Genomic DNA, 19,774 nt, shown 5'->3' on the forward strand with positions numbered 1-19,774 from the left:
CACTCAATTCACTCACTCACCTTTAGATGGTATCGGTTTAGTTCATGTACAATGCAAACATATGTATTCATGGTATTACTATTTGTATTGATCAGCGTGTTTCTTGTGAATGTATATATTTAAAAAAAATGTTAGATATATATTACCACTTGTACAGGCGTTGACCTTACAACTAGATAAACAAAGAAACTTTTAGAACTAGCTGTATAAGTTAATGATGTCCCTATGATATTATATAGACTTTATACAAGTGTATATAATAGTGTGTGAATAAGAAAAATCAAAATAAAAAAAAGTTGAATAGGCAAGTAAATATAGTTTATTTAACTTAATAAAACCTGATATTTTATATTCTAAAAATAAAAGCAATTAGTCTGAATCAATTACTGATACATAGAAAGCATTTTTATATAAAAAAGACAAAACTTTTCTATGTATATAAAGTAAAATATAAACCTTATACTTAATTATTTTTATTTCATATGTAATAAGAATCATATTTACATTATGTACACATTATAATCTCAGCCTTCATAACTATTTTATAAAAAAATTATGACTAAATAAAGCTAGCACGGCCTTTTTTTATTAAGTACTTAATTGAAATACTTAACTAATTACAATTATATTAAATGCATAATTAAGTAATAGGAAACATTCTTAAAATATTACGATGTAAATAACTAAATACTAAAAAAAGTTATGAGTCATAAAACATACCGATAAAGAGTGATAACTATGAGTTATATTAATATAATAAAAAAATATTATTAAAAAGCATGAGTCAGATTATTGTTTAAATACAACATTCATTAAAGTATATTATTATTAAATTTAAAATACAACATAATTAAAAAATACACAAAAAAATATGCCTACAAATTATTACGTACTTTAATTAATAATATACCTAATTAAACCTAATTGGTAATTAATTAGTTTATTTACTGTACTTGTTTGTAAATGAGTTTTGTATCCTAAATATTAGATCTAATTACGTAATCAATGTCTTTACCATTGTAAAATGTAGACATTTCAGTATTTGTAAAAATGTAAAATTATGAGTAAAAAGTTAGAACACATCACATTTCTTTGATTGAGTATTAACTTAATTATTATAGAACACTTTGTAGTTAAACTTGTATAATTTTAGACTTATTACATAAAGTTTAAAGTATAACGAAATCTCTCTTGAGAAGAAATTTCGATAGGTGGGTGCTAACGTATAAATTCAGACCAAGGAACACATTCTAGGGTCAACACATAAAACATATAATTTTATATAAACAAATGACGCTAAAGATTATTTTTGTAACAAAGGTGCGTAAGTATTACTTAAATATAAACCTAATATGTAAAAAATAGGTTCATAACCGCTAACATATTTATTACTTTGAGAAACAGGTATATAAAAATATATGTAGATATTGCTTTGAAATAATAATATATGACAAATGATATACTTTACCTGATTCTTAAATTTACTACTTCTCTATGATGCGGTATAGTAAATTAATTTAATATTGATATTTAAATTCGGATTTCATCTGAGCTAAACTGACAAAAGACTCCATAGTAATAATCGTAAGCCCTCATTAATTGACTCAATAAACATCAATTTTAAAATACAAAGTATTATTATGTATATTGTTAACCGGGTTTTAACACGGATTTTATGGTAAATAAAGATATTTACCTCTCTCAACAGCGCTGTTGCTCTAATCAGTATGGCTAGTGCACTCTAGTCGAAATGTCGCGAGAGGTAAATGCCTTTATTTACCATAACATTCGTGAAGACCCGGTTAACAATATAAATAATATAGGTACATTAAACACGAAAGTTAAAAAATTAAGTATTGATATGTAAGCGTATCTATATAAAACAAGCCAATCCAAGTTCGACCCTAAACATCTGATTCGGCCTGCCGATGTCCCTCACACCAACATCCAGTAATGGTAGACGAGCAGCTTTATCCGTGTCAAATTGCACTATTGTTTTCGCCCATTCCTTTTTCTTGTACTGTTGAAATATAACTTATATAGACATCCATTATCACTTTTCATGGAAGGGGATTGTTCGTATTACGGAATAATATCTCCATTGCTAGCAAAGTACCAGGTCAGGTTGACCTCTAAAACTATCGTTATAAATTCATGGTGAATTTACCGCGATCGTACGCCCATCTTATCATCAGCCATTGGTGCCACGCCAGCGTAAACCGTTAGCGCAGGCGGGTGCACCATTCCATTATCCATAAGACTACCTAGGCTGTCTATCGGTTTAGTACACTGCTTCACTTCCGATAGTCGCGGGTTCGATTCCTCGCACAGTGCTATCATTTGTATTTATGAGCATTAATAATGCTGTTCAGTCAGAGTATTTTCTATGTATATTATGTATGTTTTTACAAAAAAATTAAGTAATAATAATTTGTCTAGTACCCATAACACAAGGTCTGCTTAGTTTCATTCAGCTTAGTCCACGGTTATTGTAATATTATAATATTAGTATGAAATAAGTTACCTGACATTCATCCAGTAGAGCCTTGTATCTTAATCTGTTATTGGCTTTAGGCAATATCTCAGCATCGTTGTATGCCAGCAATTTAATGCCCCGTCGGTAGTTGTTCATGGCAGGGTCAAAATAGCCGACTGTGTTGTAGCAATGGAAGGTCACATTCTGTACAGCCCTCGCCGACATAAGCTGGAGGTATGTAAGTTGAGAATGATCGGCTTTGTATGTGATCTGAAAGAGGAATAGATAATAAAAAATTTGTTCTATTCCTAAAGTAGGTACATATTTGCATATTTGTAGATTACAAATAAAAGAAGAAACATTAATTCTAGAAAGAATGTCTCATAAAAAGTGGCAGCAGGCAGCGCTGTTTAAGTATTTTTATACAACTGTAAACAATCCATGTAACTTCATGGAAAGTGATACGTAAGACAAAAATCAGATAACTGTTAGCTGCCTTTACACGACACGTTCTTTTACGCGCCATCAGGAGCGTAAAAGAAGCGTAATCGTAAGTAATTGCATTTAACTATTTTTTGTAGTCACTCTTTCACTCGTGATTGCGGGTTTAAATTTTATTTTTTATTCCACAGATTATATTTTCTCAAGACTCGTTTAAAATTTATAATTTACAATACTTTTATAATTATGTCTTTTGCCCGTAGTCCGCCATTTGGCAGAATGATAAATGGATGATTATAAAACGGCGCTAAAGCACGCATAATTGAAGGACGCGAGAATGCTCGAGCGCAGTCTTTCTCATTCTCTATATATATGGTAATTTTTTCTCGTGATATTTACTCGTGAATGAGCGTACGTGTAAATACAGCTATTATAAAATGTAAAACCTATGTTCTACATTTTTACACTTAGTTTTGGTTGTGCGTAACAGTCAGATCAAAAAATTGTATTAGTACACATTATAGTTACCGTGAATCCTTCTTCCATTTCGCTAAGCCAGGCCTCTTTCTCTTTACTCTTGTAAGCAATGTCTTGAGACTGCATAGGTTTCGGGAAGATACAGCTTCCTCCGGTACCCATATCACAATGGACTAGGATAGCATCGTTAATATCTCCGCCATTGGGATCAATCCAATATTGTCCTGCATTAAATTTAATGTAATCACAGCAATTGTATTTTAAAATAATTATATAATAAGCCTATCAAGAAAAATAGTAAATACATAATAACATAAACGCAGAACACAGACAAGCAGAACGCATATACACACATAAATATTGTGGTCAGTGGTGGCACATTAATGGCTTACTATGATAATGATATGGTATTTTGAATGGAAAATAATATGCAATACAATACAATAGATAGCCTTATATATTTCTCTGTACTAAGTATTTTGTATTACTTTTTAAGTACATCAAGCAATACTTAAAAATCTTGGATGAATTTAATCAATATTTAAAATTACTCCCTAGATTTGCTCATGATGGTTCCAAAATAACAACTAATACAGGATACTTACCACTTTCAAAGTCAGGATGATGATATTTAATATCCCCACACGTTTTTGCTGGTGCTTCCTTGGTACCGTCCGGGCGTAGAAATTTATCTAAAGATACTTTAAGCCTCTCATATGCTTTCATTACTATTTCCTTGCGTTCAGCTGGTGTCATATCATCTTTGAAGAATCGTGCCGGCATAGAGTTAGGATCATCGCCTAATGGATCTGGACCTTTGACTGAACCTTGAAATATATTAAATTAGTCTAATTAATGGAGTTAAACAACAACATATTGTAGTACGTTATTTTTGAAATACGAAAATAAGTAAGTTGCAATATTAATAAAAAGTAGAACATCGTTATTGCAACTAATTAGGTATCTAAATGTTTAGTACACGTTAATTAATTATTATATATAAATTATAAATACCTTGTTGAAGCATAGCCGCGAGTGCAGCCGCATCATAAGCCAATCCTTCTCCCGCTGGACCAGGCGGGCCTGGAGGACCAGCCGGTCCGGGAGGTCCATGACGACCGGTGTCACCAGCAGGTCCACGGGGACCAGACGGCCCGATAGGGCCCTGGGGTCCAGGATTACCATCACGACCAGGGGCACCTTTTAAAAGCGAGCAAAATTTCAGTTAAAGAATAGAGTTAATATATTCTATAAACTTAATTCACTTAATTCCGCATAATCGTATGGAACTTAAATATAACCCTCTTATTAAAACAAACTACCTCTTGATCCAGGTTCACCATCCTTTCCTGGTGGTCCCATAGTTCCAGGTAGACCTCTTTCACCCTGTCTTCCAGGTGCTCCTAACATGCCTGGTAGACCGGGCAAGCCTGCATGACCTTTGGCACCATCCGTTCCTGCTTCGCCTCGTTCTCCTTTTGCTCCGTCTAAGCCAGGCAAACCCTGCTTGCCTATAGGTCCTTGTGGGCCATCTACACCAGGAGGTCCTACTTCTCCTCTCGACCCACGTTCACCTGCTGGCCCAGGAGGGCCCGCCGGACCAGCTGGACCCTGTTATGTAAGTATGCAGTACTGACTTATTTGTATCGAACAATAATTGATAAATATTGATTTAGTTTTTACATTCACGTCTGTAATTCTATGTACACTAGTTAAATTAAATCTACTGTATTTTGTTATGTATTATGTTGCTTTGTAACTGATTTTACCTAATTGTCATTTAACTAAAGTTAGTAATTCGTTTTATGGTAATTGCGTAAGGTTTTACAACAACATACCACAGTCTGTTATAAATCTGCCTGAAAAAAAGATTTAAATGTCATATAAAACACTTTCTTTGTAAAAAATCTTATTATAAAATTGAAGAGTTCGTTAACGATAATAATGGTTTTATAAAAAAACTTAAAGTCCGTAGCACTGACTTATGTTTTTGAACACTCACTTGTAATCCTGGTAGTCCAGATGGACCCGAAGGTCCTGGTTGTCCTGTAGGTCCTTTATCTCCAGGTCGGCCAGGAAGTCCTGATTGTCCTTGTTTGCCTGGTCGTCCCTCAGGGCCTGGTTCGCCCATAGGTCCTTGTGGACCTTGTAACCCAGGGCTGCCTGCATGTCCTGGGGCACCATCTGAACCAGGTTTCCCGGGAGCACCTGTCTCACCCTACAATGATTATAAATAAAAGACATAAATAGTGCAATGTAATATTAAAATGAAAGTTTTACAAGTTATTTAAAGGATATTGAAACAGATTATAAACATAAAAACACGTTTTAAATACATTTATAGTACCTGTGGACCGCGAAGTCCTTGAGAGCCGGGCGGCCCAACAACACCAGGTAAACCAATTGGCCCTCTCTCCCCAGAAGGACCTGGAGGTCCACTAGATCCTTGTAGTCCAGGTTCACCTTCACTGCCTCTCTCGCCTTTAGGTCCTTCAGGCCCCGCCGGACCTGTGAGGCCCACAACTCCAGGTGGCCCGGGTCTGCCGGAGTCTCCAATAGCGCCTTTAGCTCCTGGTATTCCTGGTGCACCGGCTGGTCCCGTACTTCCTTGTGGGCCCTGTTAATGAGCGTTTCGTATATATTTTTTCTTGTTTTCTATATAATTATATAATATATACACTATTATAAATGTTACACATTATTACCGATGGTCCAATATCTCCCGGTCTCCCGGGAAGGCCAGAGCGACCAGCTTCTCCTTTATGTCCTTGTTCACCCCTGGTTCCTTTTGCTCCAGGCTGTCCAGGTAAACCACGCAAACCTTGTTCTCCTTGTAATCCTTAAAATATTCAATCAAATTATTAATTTCGTTGTATTAACTAATAATATAATTTGTATTAGAAAATCAATATAAATTTTGTACAGTACCTGGACTGCCAGGAGATCCTTGCTGTCCTTTGGGTCCACCATAACCTCTTTCACCTTTTAAGCCTGGCATTCCTGTGAGGCCAGTTGGACCAGGAAGACCGGGGGCTCCTTGAGGGCCAGGCTGACCACGTTCACCTGGCGAGCCAGGTGCGCCTGCTTCACCAGGAATACCCGGTGTACCAGGTTCTCCTCTTTCCGCTGGCTCACCTGGGGGACCAGCTGGCCCTAAAGGACCCTGCGGGCCTTGTTCTCCTTGACGTCCTGCAAAAAATAAAGGTATGTTTTCCATTAGTCTCTTAATTAAATTAATAGCCAAATAATTATATAATAAAAGTACCAAACAAATTACTGAAACTCTTACGCTATATTACTGGATTACTTAGAAATTTATCAGAATAAGTGATAATGAAATGTCATATAAAAGAAACTTTACCTGGAGCGCCATCATTTCCTGGAGGACCAGCTGAACCTCTTTCTCCTTTTTCACCATGAGATCCTGTTTGCCCTCGTGGTCCAGGTAAACCCATTGCTCCAATTGGACCAGGATGACCCTTAGCACCTCTAAGACCCTCTGGACCCTAAAATTAGGATGATAATGTTACGTGTTGGGATGTACAATTGTACATAGTAATAGTTTTTATTTATTTTATTTATTTATTTATTTATTTATTTATTTATTTATACGACTTATGGAAATCACACTAAGATAAGCCAATTTTCTTTATAATGATTGATTACAATATCGGAATTGAATTGCATTTTATTCTGCACTGTAATAGAATTCTAATTAATATAATGGTATATATAACAATACTAACCGGTAAACCATCTGGACCTTGAGCACCAGCTTCACCTTTCTCTCCCGAAGCACCAGGCTGACCAGATACACCTCTTTCGCCAGGGAATCCTCTTTCTCCTCGAGGTCCTGAGGGACCTGGTGGACCAACAGGCCCCGAAACGCCAGGCTCTCCTTCTTTACCTGGTGGTCCTGGTACACCGGCTGTGCCAGGTAATCCCTATAACATAAATAGCAATGATTAAAATATAATTTAATTTCGTAAATAATTACATATCAGTCACTAATTCTTACCGGAAATCCTGTCGGCCCAGCTGGTCCTGTAGGACCTCTTTCTCCAGATGGACCAGAGGGTCCTTGTGGTCCTTGTATACCTGGTCCACCATCTCTACCAGCATCACCCTTAGGCCCTTGTGGTCCAGCTTGTCCAGGTTCACCATCTTTTCCTGATTCGCCCTAAAAATTTATTAATCATAAAAAATTCTTTATAATTCAAAATACCTTAACCCTAAATTTATTACAAAGCATGCAAAAGGAAGGCTTAAAGTTGTAACTTTTTTAAATACTCATTTGTATAGCAGGAAATCAATTCAGAATCTTCATTTATAATACTTACTTGTAATCCTCTTTCTCCAGGGCTTCCCATAAGTCCAGGGGGTCCTTGTAAACCTTGGGCTCCTTGCTCACCAGGCCTACCATCTGCTCCGGCGATTCCTCTTTCACCTTGGGGACCAGTTTTCCCTGGAATACCAGGTCTACCAATGATACCTCTAGGTCCCGATAAACCTTGTGGGCCAGACCTGCCAGGATCTCCGGCACTTCCTTTTGGTCCAGGCAAGCCAACACCGCCTCTTTCTCCAGGTTGCCCTTTGGAACCCATAGGACCATCTGCGCCAGGCAAACCTCTCATTCCTTGCAAACCTCGTTCACCTTGGGGTCCAATATTTCCAGCTGGACCTCTAAGGCCCCTCTTTCCTCGTTTCCCTTCTGGTCCAATACTACCAGGTAAACCTCTAGGGCCGGAAGCACCAGGCTCGCCTCGTACGCCAGCATCTCCTTTGGAACCTCTTTCACCCGGTTGACCCTAAAAAAGTATTCATTTAGTGCAATAATTATTATATCAACAAAAATTGCCGGCCTCGGTGATTTAGCATTTAGCACACCGCTTATTATGAACGTCACGAATTTGATTCCTGGTATGACACATTCATGTTCATGAACTTTTGAATTGGATTGAGTATTTTTAATGTATATTGTGTACATATGTATTTACAAAAGAACTTATTTAAATATTTCTACCAGTTATCTAGTTAAGTAACATAAGCTCTGCTTAGCTTGGAACTACATGAGGATGTGTGAGTTTATACTATTATTATTATAAATACTTGAGGCTTAAATTCAATATTTATAAATTAACATAAATTAGTCAGATTCAAGAAATTACCGGCATTCCTTTTGTTCCAGGCACACCAGGATCTCCAGCAAGACCTGGAGTCCCTCTAGGTCCGGGAAATCCTTGAGGTCCCGTCGCTCCATGTGGACCTTGCACGCCTTTCTCACCTGGTGTACCATCTCGTCCTGGTATACCTGGAGTTCCAACTTCACCGGGTTGTCCTGGGCGACCAGATTCTCCTCTTGGTCCTTGTAAGCCCTGGCTACCTTTAGGGCCTGCTAGACCTTGCTCGCCTTTGATACCAGGAGATCCAGGGAAACCTGGGGCGCCCGTTTTTCCGACATTTCCCTTAAAGAATATTTATAAACTTTAGGTTTTAGTCGAAATTTGTAATAGTCTCAGTAGTAAATGTCTTGTTTCTTTATCATCTTTATTAAAAATAAAAACATAAAAAAATTCCTAACGAATTTGAGGTAACCATATAATATAAGAAAAATTATACGATAAACCTATCCTCCAAACTGCTTTTTTAATAGTTATGGTTGTACAATATTATATCAACGTACTCTTTAAGAACGAATGACTTTACAAGTTTTTGGTTTTTTATTGATACTGCCTAGAAAGTACTATAATGTGTACGAGTTTCGTGTCTCGTATATATTGCAATGTTGATCTGTGCTTACCATAAGCCCCGGCGGACCTGCAGGACCATCAGCACCGCGCATCCCAGGCGGGCCAGGTGGTCCTTCGCGTCCTCGCTCACCACGACCGCCGATTGGTCCCTATTCAAATTTTAGGTCTTATTATTATATAGATATACATTAAATACTAGCCCCATTCCGACTCTGCACTGATATTTCAATAGATGTAGTTGATTTACGCAAAAACTTGACGAAATTTCAGGAATCACTCTGTTGATAGTAAAAAATATCGCAAACATATGGACAGACGCAACTTTTTTATAATAGATATATAATAGCGCACCTACTTCGCACGGGCATTTCAATTAATTGACACCTTATCCTTAAAGATATAGCTTAAGCCATACGCCTCCCAAAATTAAGCGTATATTCCTAATTTTAGGAGGCGTATCGCTTAGAGCCATATTCAGACACTAAGGTATGCTACCTTCATCTATAAAAAGTAAAAATGCTATTAACGTATTTTAGTTATTAAACTACGTGCTTTAATTACTTCAATAACTAAACTAGATATAATAAATTATTTGTAAGTAAAGACAAAAAAAATAAAACTAAAAATTAAATAAATTTTTAAACAGTAATAAAACCCTACAATTAAAATAAAATTGTACACATTAGGTAAACAACAAAAAACACTTGATATGTGAGCGTCACTTTCGAGTAGGTGGGTCACCTTGACTACCATATCAGAAACAGAATTGTGAATTAATAACTAGGTACTAACCATAGGCCCTGCTGGACCCATCGGTCCAGGAAGTCCAGTTGGTCCCTTTTCCCCTGGTTGTCCCTGATCGCCCTTAGCGCCATCTTTCCCATCAAAACCTCGATGACCCTTCAGCCCTTGAATGCCCGGTACTCCAGGAGCTCCTCTGGGGCCGGTCTGGCCTACCGCACCTGCTGGACCTGGTTCTCCATCTTCACCAGCGGAACCCTATTCACAATGAATTACTTCAGTATGAAAATTTACTTAAGATTTTACAGTAATTTTATACGGCGGCCTTATTGGTCTAGCGATTAAACAGACTGTCTTATTTCCGATGGTCGCGGTTTCGATTCCTCGCATGGTGTAAATGAGTATTATTGCGTGTTTTCTAAATATATTATGTATGTATTTACAAAAATGTATATATGTATTTATATCAGTTATCTGATACCCATAACACAAGCTCTGCTTGGAGAGAGAGAGATTCTTGGAGAATTTGTCAAGATGGGCTAACAGACCTGACTTCGTGCTCATGTTGTCATCCTCCATTGGTGCCCCGACAGAGTATACCGTTAACGCAGATGGAGGTGTCATTGCATTGTCAACAATAAAAAAAATAAGAAGAATAATACATCTTTTCCTGGAAGACCCGGCGGTCCTCTCTCGCCTGGGGATCCCTGCTGGCCTGACAGTCCTGGTTCACCAGGCTCTCCACGTGGTCCTTGAAAACCTTGCGGGCCGGGCGGGCCTTGGGGTCCTAGGGTAATAAAATATTTATATACTTGTTTATAAAAATAAAAAAAAAATAGGTCCACGAAATAACAAATTACGTCAAAAAATAAAAAAGAAATAGGCGGTGGGTTCACCATCTTTGAGAAGTATGAAAAATAGATGTTAGCCGATAAGTTTATAGGTTATTCACCTGGTATTCCTCTGATTCCTGGTGCACCCACAGAAGCCTGCATGTACTGATAGGGATCAAAGGCAGGCCCTTTGTCACCACCTGCGGTAGCCGCTAATTGTGCTAGATATGCGTTTACCTATAAAACAGATATAAATAAAATATATTTTAGGATAGTATTGGACAGAAAAGTATAAATATTTTCATGACAAAATAACTGTACTGTACAATTATATTGTGTATAAGCCGCAAGGATATGAAAGTACCCATGGTAACGAACAAGTTTTGATCACAAACTTTCCCTAAAACAATATGTTTTTTTTATTAAAAAGTTGTCTTTTTAAAAATATAATAATAACATATAGAGAATATTTTCTTCAAATAATTATTAGATTCAGAATTCGTTATTAAACTACAATTCAATGATATAAAATTCACTTGTAAGAGTTGTGGACATTCTGATATGTCTGGAAGAGATTGCTTTAAGCCATAAGGCCTTTTTCATTTTAACACAAACATGTATTTTTTTCTTTTTGTAAATATTTTTCTGTGCACACTAAATAGTGATATTATTATTAAACATTCTAATTACATGCTAATTTATGTGAAGTTAAATAGAATACATAAGAAGATGCTGACGTACTGGCCATATAGTTTTATATTTCATATTCACATTGTATTTTCTCTTAAGAATTCATTCTTGTATACCGAACGATTTAGTACCTAATTATATAACAGACAACAACAAGAAGTGTTGTGGAAAGGAGTCAAAAGTAGATTACTCACATCAGGCATTGGTCCAGCAGGTCCGGGAATACCAGGAGCCCCGGGGACTCCATTAACACCAGGAGCTCCGGGTGGTCCTGACGGCCCATCATCACCGGGCCGGCCAGGTACTCCTCTCGTAGGAGTTCCAGGAACAGAGTGGTGTGTTGGCCTGGCTAAAAATTAAAAGAATTCCATCCAAATCTTTCAATCCTTTAAACATTCACATTGTATTTTCAGGCAGTTATCTATATTAAATAGACGTATCCATTTTTTATGACGTATAAACTTTTGACCTCTATAGTGTAGCGACTTAACAATCAGTCACAGTACCTATTGGTCACGTCATCACTATGAACGGCTAATCATATACCAAACATAATGTAATAATTTCCTAGGAACAAATCACACAGCGCCATCTAGACCCAAAGTAAGCAGAGCTTGCATTATAGGTACTAAACAACAGATAAATACATAACAACTGTATTATTTTTTTGTAAATACATACAATATATACGTAGAAAACACCCAGACCGATACAAACAATCAAACTCATGAATACAAATGTTTATACCGTTAGAGCACTCGAAACCCTGTCCATAGGAAGTAGCTAGACCGCCGAGGCCGTCATAGCGTATAAGGATATGCTGCCGATATGCTACTGCCTGAAAACCAGCGCTGTAGATGCACCTCATTGAGGTTGTACTTATATCAGCAACATCTAAGGCAGCTGCTATTACCAACTGTCTGTGTTATTTTTTTATTTATATTGTGTATTAATAGTAAATTGTTGTGTAGTGTTGGCAATAAATGAATAGAATAGAATAGAAAATAATTTATTCAAATAAACTTACATTGAAGCACTTTTGAATAGTCATTACATTTTTTTAATCTACCGCTCGTTCGGAAAGCTGTCTCATCACAAGAAGAACGAGCAAAAAACTTGCGTGTTGCAAATTGAAATTATATATCTATCTATATTCATAAGTAAAAATATATACCTGATAAACATTCAGGTATTATAGAGCAATTCACTCTGCCAGCGTAGCACTGGCATAGCGTGCAGTTGTCCCGTTTCCAGTTTTCCCCTTCGGTCCACACGCGGCCTATGTCGATACACCTCGACGGCGGTGAAGGAACTGTCAAAAAAATTACAAATAAAAATACCAATACAAATAAATTCTCATATATAAAGTTGTTCGAAAACCATGTGTAGTATATATGTAACACTAGTTGTACAATTGTATATAAAAACAAAATTGTAACTGGCAGTCTATAAATGTGCGTTGCCATGTCAGTAAAAAATAATAAAAAAAATAACAAATTTGTTGTATTTTTATTTAATAAAAAATAATTTTAAATGTAACAACCATCCGTTAAATCCTCGGCCCTGGCACTACTAGTGTTAAATCCTGCTTTAACACGCTAGTGTGTAGTGTAGTGTAGTGTAGTAGTAGAGAGTTAATTCAACTATCGTCTACCATCGAGCGCACACGGTCCATAAATACTCGGTTCAAATACCGAGTATTTATGGACCGTGTGCGCTCGATGGTAGCAGGGAGCGAGCCTACCGTCTCTCATATTCATATTTGTTTTGATTATCTGTGTTTCCTTCACCAGAGAGGCAGTTCGAAATATAAATTGGTTCAAAGGTTTTTTTTATTTGATGTCTGCTATAACAATTTTTCCTAAGGACTTCATATAAGTTGTATGTAAAGAAAACAGTCGCTGACGGTGAAGACTGCATTAAAAAAAAAGTGAAATATATAGAACAATATATTTTTTTTTAAATATATCTATATTTATATATAAACTAATAAAATTTTAACGACGCACCTCTTTATCTTATTTACTGATAGATTTGAAACTCACGACTTTTGGATGTAAATGAGGCGTTAATGTCACATATTAATGCCATATAAGTAATAGATTAAACTAACCTCTCGTTGTAGGGCCTGGAGGTCTGCGATTGGGGGGTGAGACTGGAACAAATTAACAGTTTTTTACCTTGCATAAAAATCCTAATCAGTTACATTCATCACAAAGTTTAAGTTATATCTCTTGCAATACTTTGCAAAGCTATTCAATTTTATGTACTAGTTTTACAAAATAATACATGCACAATCATTTGCATAACCTACAGATAGACAAACTGACTGTCAAACAAAAATTCTAAAAACCGGCTTTTCTTGCTCTAATAATGATCCACTAAATTAGTTTCTTTAATATCTATGATATACAGACATTAATCTGTTATAAAGTCTAATGTAGTTTATGAATAGAAATAGCTAAAAGCAACTCACCTGTTGATCCCCTGAAGTCCCGTGCGGCTATTATAGCTGTAAAAGAAAAAAAATACAATTAATCAAATTTTTTTATTGACTCAGAATGGCAAACAAGCGACCCACCTGATGGTAAACAGTAACCGTCGTCTATATACAAGAACAACTCCACGGACATTACGTTATCATGTGACGTCTGTGATGAGTGGTATTCATAAATTGTTATTCCGCAGGACTAAAATGTTATGTCTCCATATTCTGTAATTTCACTGCCTTCAACTGTAACAGCTTACAAAGCAAATTCTACTTCTAGAACTCGAAAAATATTTGCTTTAAGTTAAGCTTCGAAAAAATTCTTAAGTTTAGCTTCGAAAAAATGCTAAATAACATTTCGTTAAGAACACTTAAGATCACAGTATTATTTTTGTATGTAAAATCTTAGTGGTATTTTTGTTCTCTAAAAACCACAATTTGAACCTCCGAACCGTTATTACCGGTAGTCACGGAGTCGCCTACTATTACCGGACTCACGGAGAGTCTACTGCGACTCTGTCGGCCTATCCTATTTACATTTTATTAAAACATCTATTGGATTGTTAAACTGGATTTTGTATAATTTGACGGCCTCGGTGGTCTAGGACTTTTGGCTTTATTTCTATGGTCGCCGGTTCAATTCCCCACCCGATGCAAATATTTGTATTTATGAGTATGGTTGTTTGTATCGGTTTATGTATTTACACAGTATATATCACAAAGGGTTTACTATCAGCAGTCAAACATACCGTTGTCGTCTTCATCGAAAGGGTTGTAGTCGTCGTAGTTGAGATCCGCCTCCTGGGCCTGAGGCAGTTCCTCGACATCAACACGTGGTGTCCCGTCGAGTTCCTTGCACGCAGCTGGCAACACTAGCAATGCCAGCCACGCGGCTCTGGTATACCACCACATGCCGCCTGTTCAAAAATTATGTATTATATCTACTTTTTTATACTACGATGGTGGCAAACAAGCTTACGATGCATCAGATGGTAAATAGTTACTGAAGCCATTGGACGCTAAAGACACCAGGGGCGCTGCCGACCCTTAAGAAGCCTTAATATACCCTTCTTGAACAATCTCATGCTGTAGTCTCGTGAGAAAACCTCAACAGGCATTTCATTCCATAATCTAAGTGTACGCGGGAGGAAGCTCCACTGAAACCGCACTATCCGAGACCACTTAGGTTCTAGCATGTGGGGATGAATTCCTTGTCGATGGCGAGTGGGTAGGTGGTAAAAGGTAGCCGTAGGCATCATGTCGAACAATTCCTCATAACACAGTCCTTTATATAGAAATCTCGCCTCAAGTGGTGCGATACTGCCAGAGAGATCGGGATCATCGACATTACTCATAGCACATCTCTGAACCGAGTCAAAAGCTGGTATCCAGGCGCACATCTATACACGCACCCACACACACATACTAGCGGTCTGTCCTAACTTCGCCTGGTTTCAAAGTAACACCGTTAATAAAAGTATTCTTTATTTTTGAAGAAATAATTGAAGAAAAACATTTTAATTTATATACTTAAGTAAAAAAAAGTCTAAAATTATTATTACTTAGCAATAGAGCTTGTTGCTTTGCAATGAAAAGCAGATAGGAACAATTTATTTATTACTCTTAATTGCACATATAAAACATTAAAACATACAAAATTTATAAAGTAGGTACTTGTTGTACCCGCGACTTGTCCGCGTGGAAATTTACTTTTATTGTTCTAACATAAAATATTTTTTCTAAAATAAAAGTAGCCTAAGTGACTCCTTATTAATACAGCTACCTGCCAAAAAAGTTTCGTCTAAATCGGTCAGGCCATTTCAGACATTAGCCGGAACAAACAGACAGACAGACAAAAATTGTAAAACATGTTATTTTGTTAAATAGTAAAAAATATTGTTTTGTTTTATGTAGCGTATTTATATTAATATGCATGTAGTAAAAAACGGTTATTTCAATATTACAAACAGACACTCCAATTATATTTATATATGTATAGATGAAGGTACAAAAGGGGCTTTATCACTTAAGATTATCTCTTCCAGATAACTATTTGTGTACAAAGTTTCATTAAATCCGATCAGTCATTTAAGATGTGACAAACATGTTTGTATGTATAATAAATACATTTTCAACAATTTCAATCTGTATTTGTAATATTGGTATGATTGGAATGACCGACTAAAGAAGTGAGCTAATAGGAACAACAGAGGCAGAAGGTATGTAACTGTATATATTTCTAAATAGTCGACTAACTATTAACTAAAGATGTCATGAGCAATGGATGCTCTCGGCCCAGTAACCTTATCGTACCTATACTAGAGATGTGCTACAGTTATCGATTCCCTCAGCCGGCTACTGCCAAGCAGCCGGCTCCCGGCCGGCCGGTAAACGAACGACGCTGGGGTGGCACACCCCAGCAGTACGCCCGGGCAAAGAGCATATGCTCGAAGCTCGCACCCGGCGGTCCGTAAGGACCAGCGGACCACCTAGTCATCAGTTATCAATAATTTTTGTACTGATATTAACAAAATGGATAACTAAAGTTCGTATGGTTTTTACTCTATATTGAGAAAAAATTAGAAAATTGTTTAGAAAAAGTATATTAAATATTTAAGATAGCATCAAACACAAAAAAAAATTATAACTTGAAATACTTATTTGAAAAACATATATAAAACATTGTATTTAGAAGTTTGCAAGAATTATGTAGATAAATTTTAAATTCTGGATTACGATAGAGTCGAAATTAAAAATTATTTAACTCAATTGAAAATTGCGTGGAACGCCATATGTCAATATAAAATAAAACAATTCATGTTACAAGCTCATAAATATAATGTAAAACTAAAAACTGCTTTCGTTTCGGTGTCAAACACATTTTTATACCATTTATTTTGGAAACCATTTAATTAAAAAAAAAGTTTTGTTTTGTATATGTATGATAAATTATTAATATATATCGATAAATGTACATATATCGATATGCGAATAGTCCGTTCGTTGCACGTGCCTACAATCCCATTTGTCTGTATACAGATGACAGTACCAATTGGCTACTGTAATAATTAATTTTAGCAACCGAGGAAATGTTGTGTGAATGAACCAATTTGTATATTTAACCATTGTCTATGATCATAGGAGGCCATTGGCCACTTTCGCTCGTTGTGATTTCGGGAACAGCTGTCATTTTGAATTGGTATGCGTTACTCGTTTAATTTTATTTATAGAGACACGGCATAGCAACAATGACGATTTTATTAACACTGTAACTCGACCTCAAACATAGTATATATTAAGATATAAAATGGAAATTTTGACACTTGATTATTTTTTTAGTCACATTTAAACCTTGTAATTAAGTCATGACTTGGAAGGAGCTTCGAAAATTGTATTTGACGCAAGCGGTTTAGCGCGCCGCATTATTTACCGATTCTCACTGGTTCGATTCCTCGCACAATACATATATTTGGATTCCTGATTATGATTATTTTTATTGGTCTGGGTATTACCTACTTATTTTATGTATGTATTTATAAAATAAATGTATATTTATATACATTTTTTCAATCTATATATCAGTAATCCAGTATACCCATAACATAAGCTCTGCTTATCTTGAGACTGTCACTGTGTGAATTGCCAAGGGTTATTATTATCATTATTTTGCCGGTAACGCCGGGAAACTATTCTATTAATACATTAACTCGAATTAAAAACTACGGAACGGATTTTGATGAAACTTTACAGTAATACATCATCATATATCAGAATAACACATAGACTGTAATTTAAAAAGATAATATGTAAATTGGTGGAAATGTAATAATAAATGTGAAAAGTAAGTGTGATGCAGACAAGTTCGCGAGGCAGCTAGTAACTTTAATATGTTACGTTTTTAAATCGTTGGAGATACTGTAAATATAATATGATGTGCAGGTAAAAGTCAATGCAAAACAAGAGATGCTGATAGAATCATAACTTCAGTATTACTCTATCAGATTTACTAATATATTTTTTTAGAAAAAATATTTTTATTTCATCCCGATTGACATAGGTGAGACAAAATTACAGAATTAATCTTTTAATTTTTCGTTGAAAGTATTGGTATCTTACACGATCAATAAAATTATTCAACACCGTTGTGAGTAATTAATACGAAAATATTTATATACTTATCGATTATAAAATATCTGTGAACATTTTGAAGTCGGTTGAAACTCAGAAGTTTTTATATATTTAGATTTCATATAAGTACGTGAAGTACCACTTATATGAAATCTTAGTAAAAAAAAACTACTTAAGTGTGTACCCGGGTGTTTGTTCGTTTTAGTAATAGTAGCCTAATGACTAAAATAGAATTCTTACAACTTTGAAGTATTGATATTCGACTCCTAACTATCTGTCTGTACGTGACAGTGCGTCAAAGTGCGTATCCGCAATCTTCGAGTGATTTACATGAAAATATTTGAAATGTATTAAAAGATAATTACTGTTACAAAAATTATAAAAAAAATATGTTTTTTATTGAATCGCAATTAGGAATAATAATTATTTATTAACGTTATTATTATACAGGCCAGAATATAGATCTTAAGAACAACAAGTAATGCATTTTTTTTTAAATAGATGTAACAACACTTTACATTCACCGACGTGACAAAGTTAACTTTAAATGATATTCTTTAATAAAGTTATAAATTTTCTATAATTTTTACTATCTTTGGGAAACACTGTAGTGACGTAAAATTGAAAAAGTTTGTCCGAAAATCCAATTGTAATCTTGTCTATTTAAAAAGAATGGTTCATGAGGCAATTGTAAAATTGACAGGAGTTTTTTTTTTTAAATAGACGAGAGATAATAAATTACTTTTTCGTAATTCAGTTACCTACTGAGGGAATAAAACGGGGTTTCAATATTATTCTTATAAAATAATAGGCATAAATAGGCATTAGACTTTATACTTCTGAATAGATATACATATTTGATGATTTTTAGAAAAAATACTGCAGAACGGTTTTTCGAAATTAAAGTTATTCTTATTTAATATATAAAATTTGTCTTGTGTTCATCTTGTTTTATTATATTTAAACCCTAATTCTGTATATATGTAGTAAATTTGTAATTTTTAATTTTTATAGTGTTCAATCCTACAGACTTATAAGACATATCTGTAAGCTCTCTGGGATCAGCTAATTTAGTCTCTATTCCTTTATAATGTAACTGGAAAATTAGAAATTCAAATTCAGCCTATTAAATGTAGAGGATTCTCATAGATATTTATTCTACGCTTTGATTCTTTAAAAAACTGATATTGAACCGAAATTAATTCATTTTAACATTGAAAATATATACATTCAAAATGATAAACGATTGTATAATAATTTTGAATGTATATATTTTACACATTTATTCATAATATAAAATTAATACATATAATTTAAAATAATTGCAATAACCATTTAATAACTAATAATAATTTCCCATCTAAAGTAATTTATATGTCATAACTTGCAATTTCAATTGACCAAATAAATCGATGATGTACCATATAATAATAGAAATCAATGCTAATAATAATATTTATAAGCTCACCTCGGTGTCCAGTCGTGGTGGTGAGGGTTGCACGGCCGCCCGTGCCGCGACGAATGCGCACCCGCCCGCCCGATATGGCAATATATGCGCGCACGCTGACCTGTTGCCTACACTCCACGAATGCAGGGCCGGTCAAATTAACCAACATATATGGTTTTTTTTTATACTACTATGGTGGCAAACAAGCGTACGGCCTATCTATTGATAAATGGTTACCATAGCCTATGAACGCCTGAAACACCAGGCTTGCGCAATGGCGACCTTTAAGAAACCTTAATATAC

General features: G+C 35.4%; 1 protein-coding gene across 1 annotated transcript; it reads right to left on the bottom strand.

Moving 5' to 3' along the window:
• Positions 1-6: 6 nt before the first annotated feature.
• LOC131851990 (fibril-forming collagen alpha chain-like) lies at positions 7-19,526 on the bottom strand. Its single transcript, XM_059202550.1, has 25 exons — positions 19,493-19,526; positions 14,646-14,813; positions 13,885-13,920; positions 13,522-13,563; positions 12,583-12,720; positions 11,603-11,757; positions 10,838-10,955; positions 10,548-10,672; positions 9,937-10,143; positions 9,195-9,293; positions 8,563-8,859; positions 7,735-8,202; positions 7,413-7,574; positions 7,141-7,338; positions 6,756-6,900; positions 6,323-6,583; positions 6,100-6,233; positions 5,742-6,011; positions 5,397-5,612; positions 4,717-5,005; positions 4,409-4,594; positions 4,000-4,221; positions 3,446-3,618; positions 2,525-2,746; positions 7-2,020 (listed from the first exon to the last, which is right to left on the bottom strand). Exons 2-25 carry the CDS (start codon positions 14,806-14,808, stop codon positions 1,874-1,876), a joined length of 4,473 nt encoding a protein of 1,490 aa, XP_059058533.1. The 5' UTR covers positions 14,809-14,813; positions 19,493-19,526; the 3' UTR covers positions 7-1,873.
• Between the last annotated feature and the right edge of the window lie 248 nt (positions 19,527-19,774).

The sequence above is a fragment of the Achroia grisella genome, unplaced genomic scaffold (genome assembly GCF_030625045.1).
Source record: "Achroia grisella isolate CSIRO2021 unplaced genomic scaffold, CSIRO_AGI_Agris_v1 utg821, whole genome shotgun sequence".
NCBI classification, from domain to species: Eukaryota; Metazoa; Arthropoda; class Insecta; order Lepidoptera; family Pyralidae; genus Achroia; species Achroia grisella.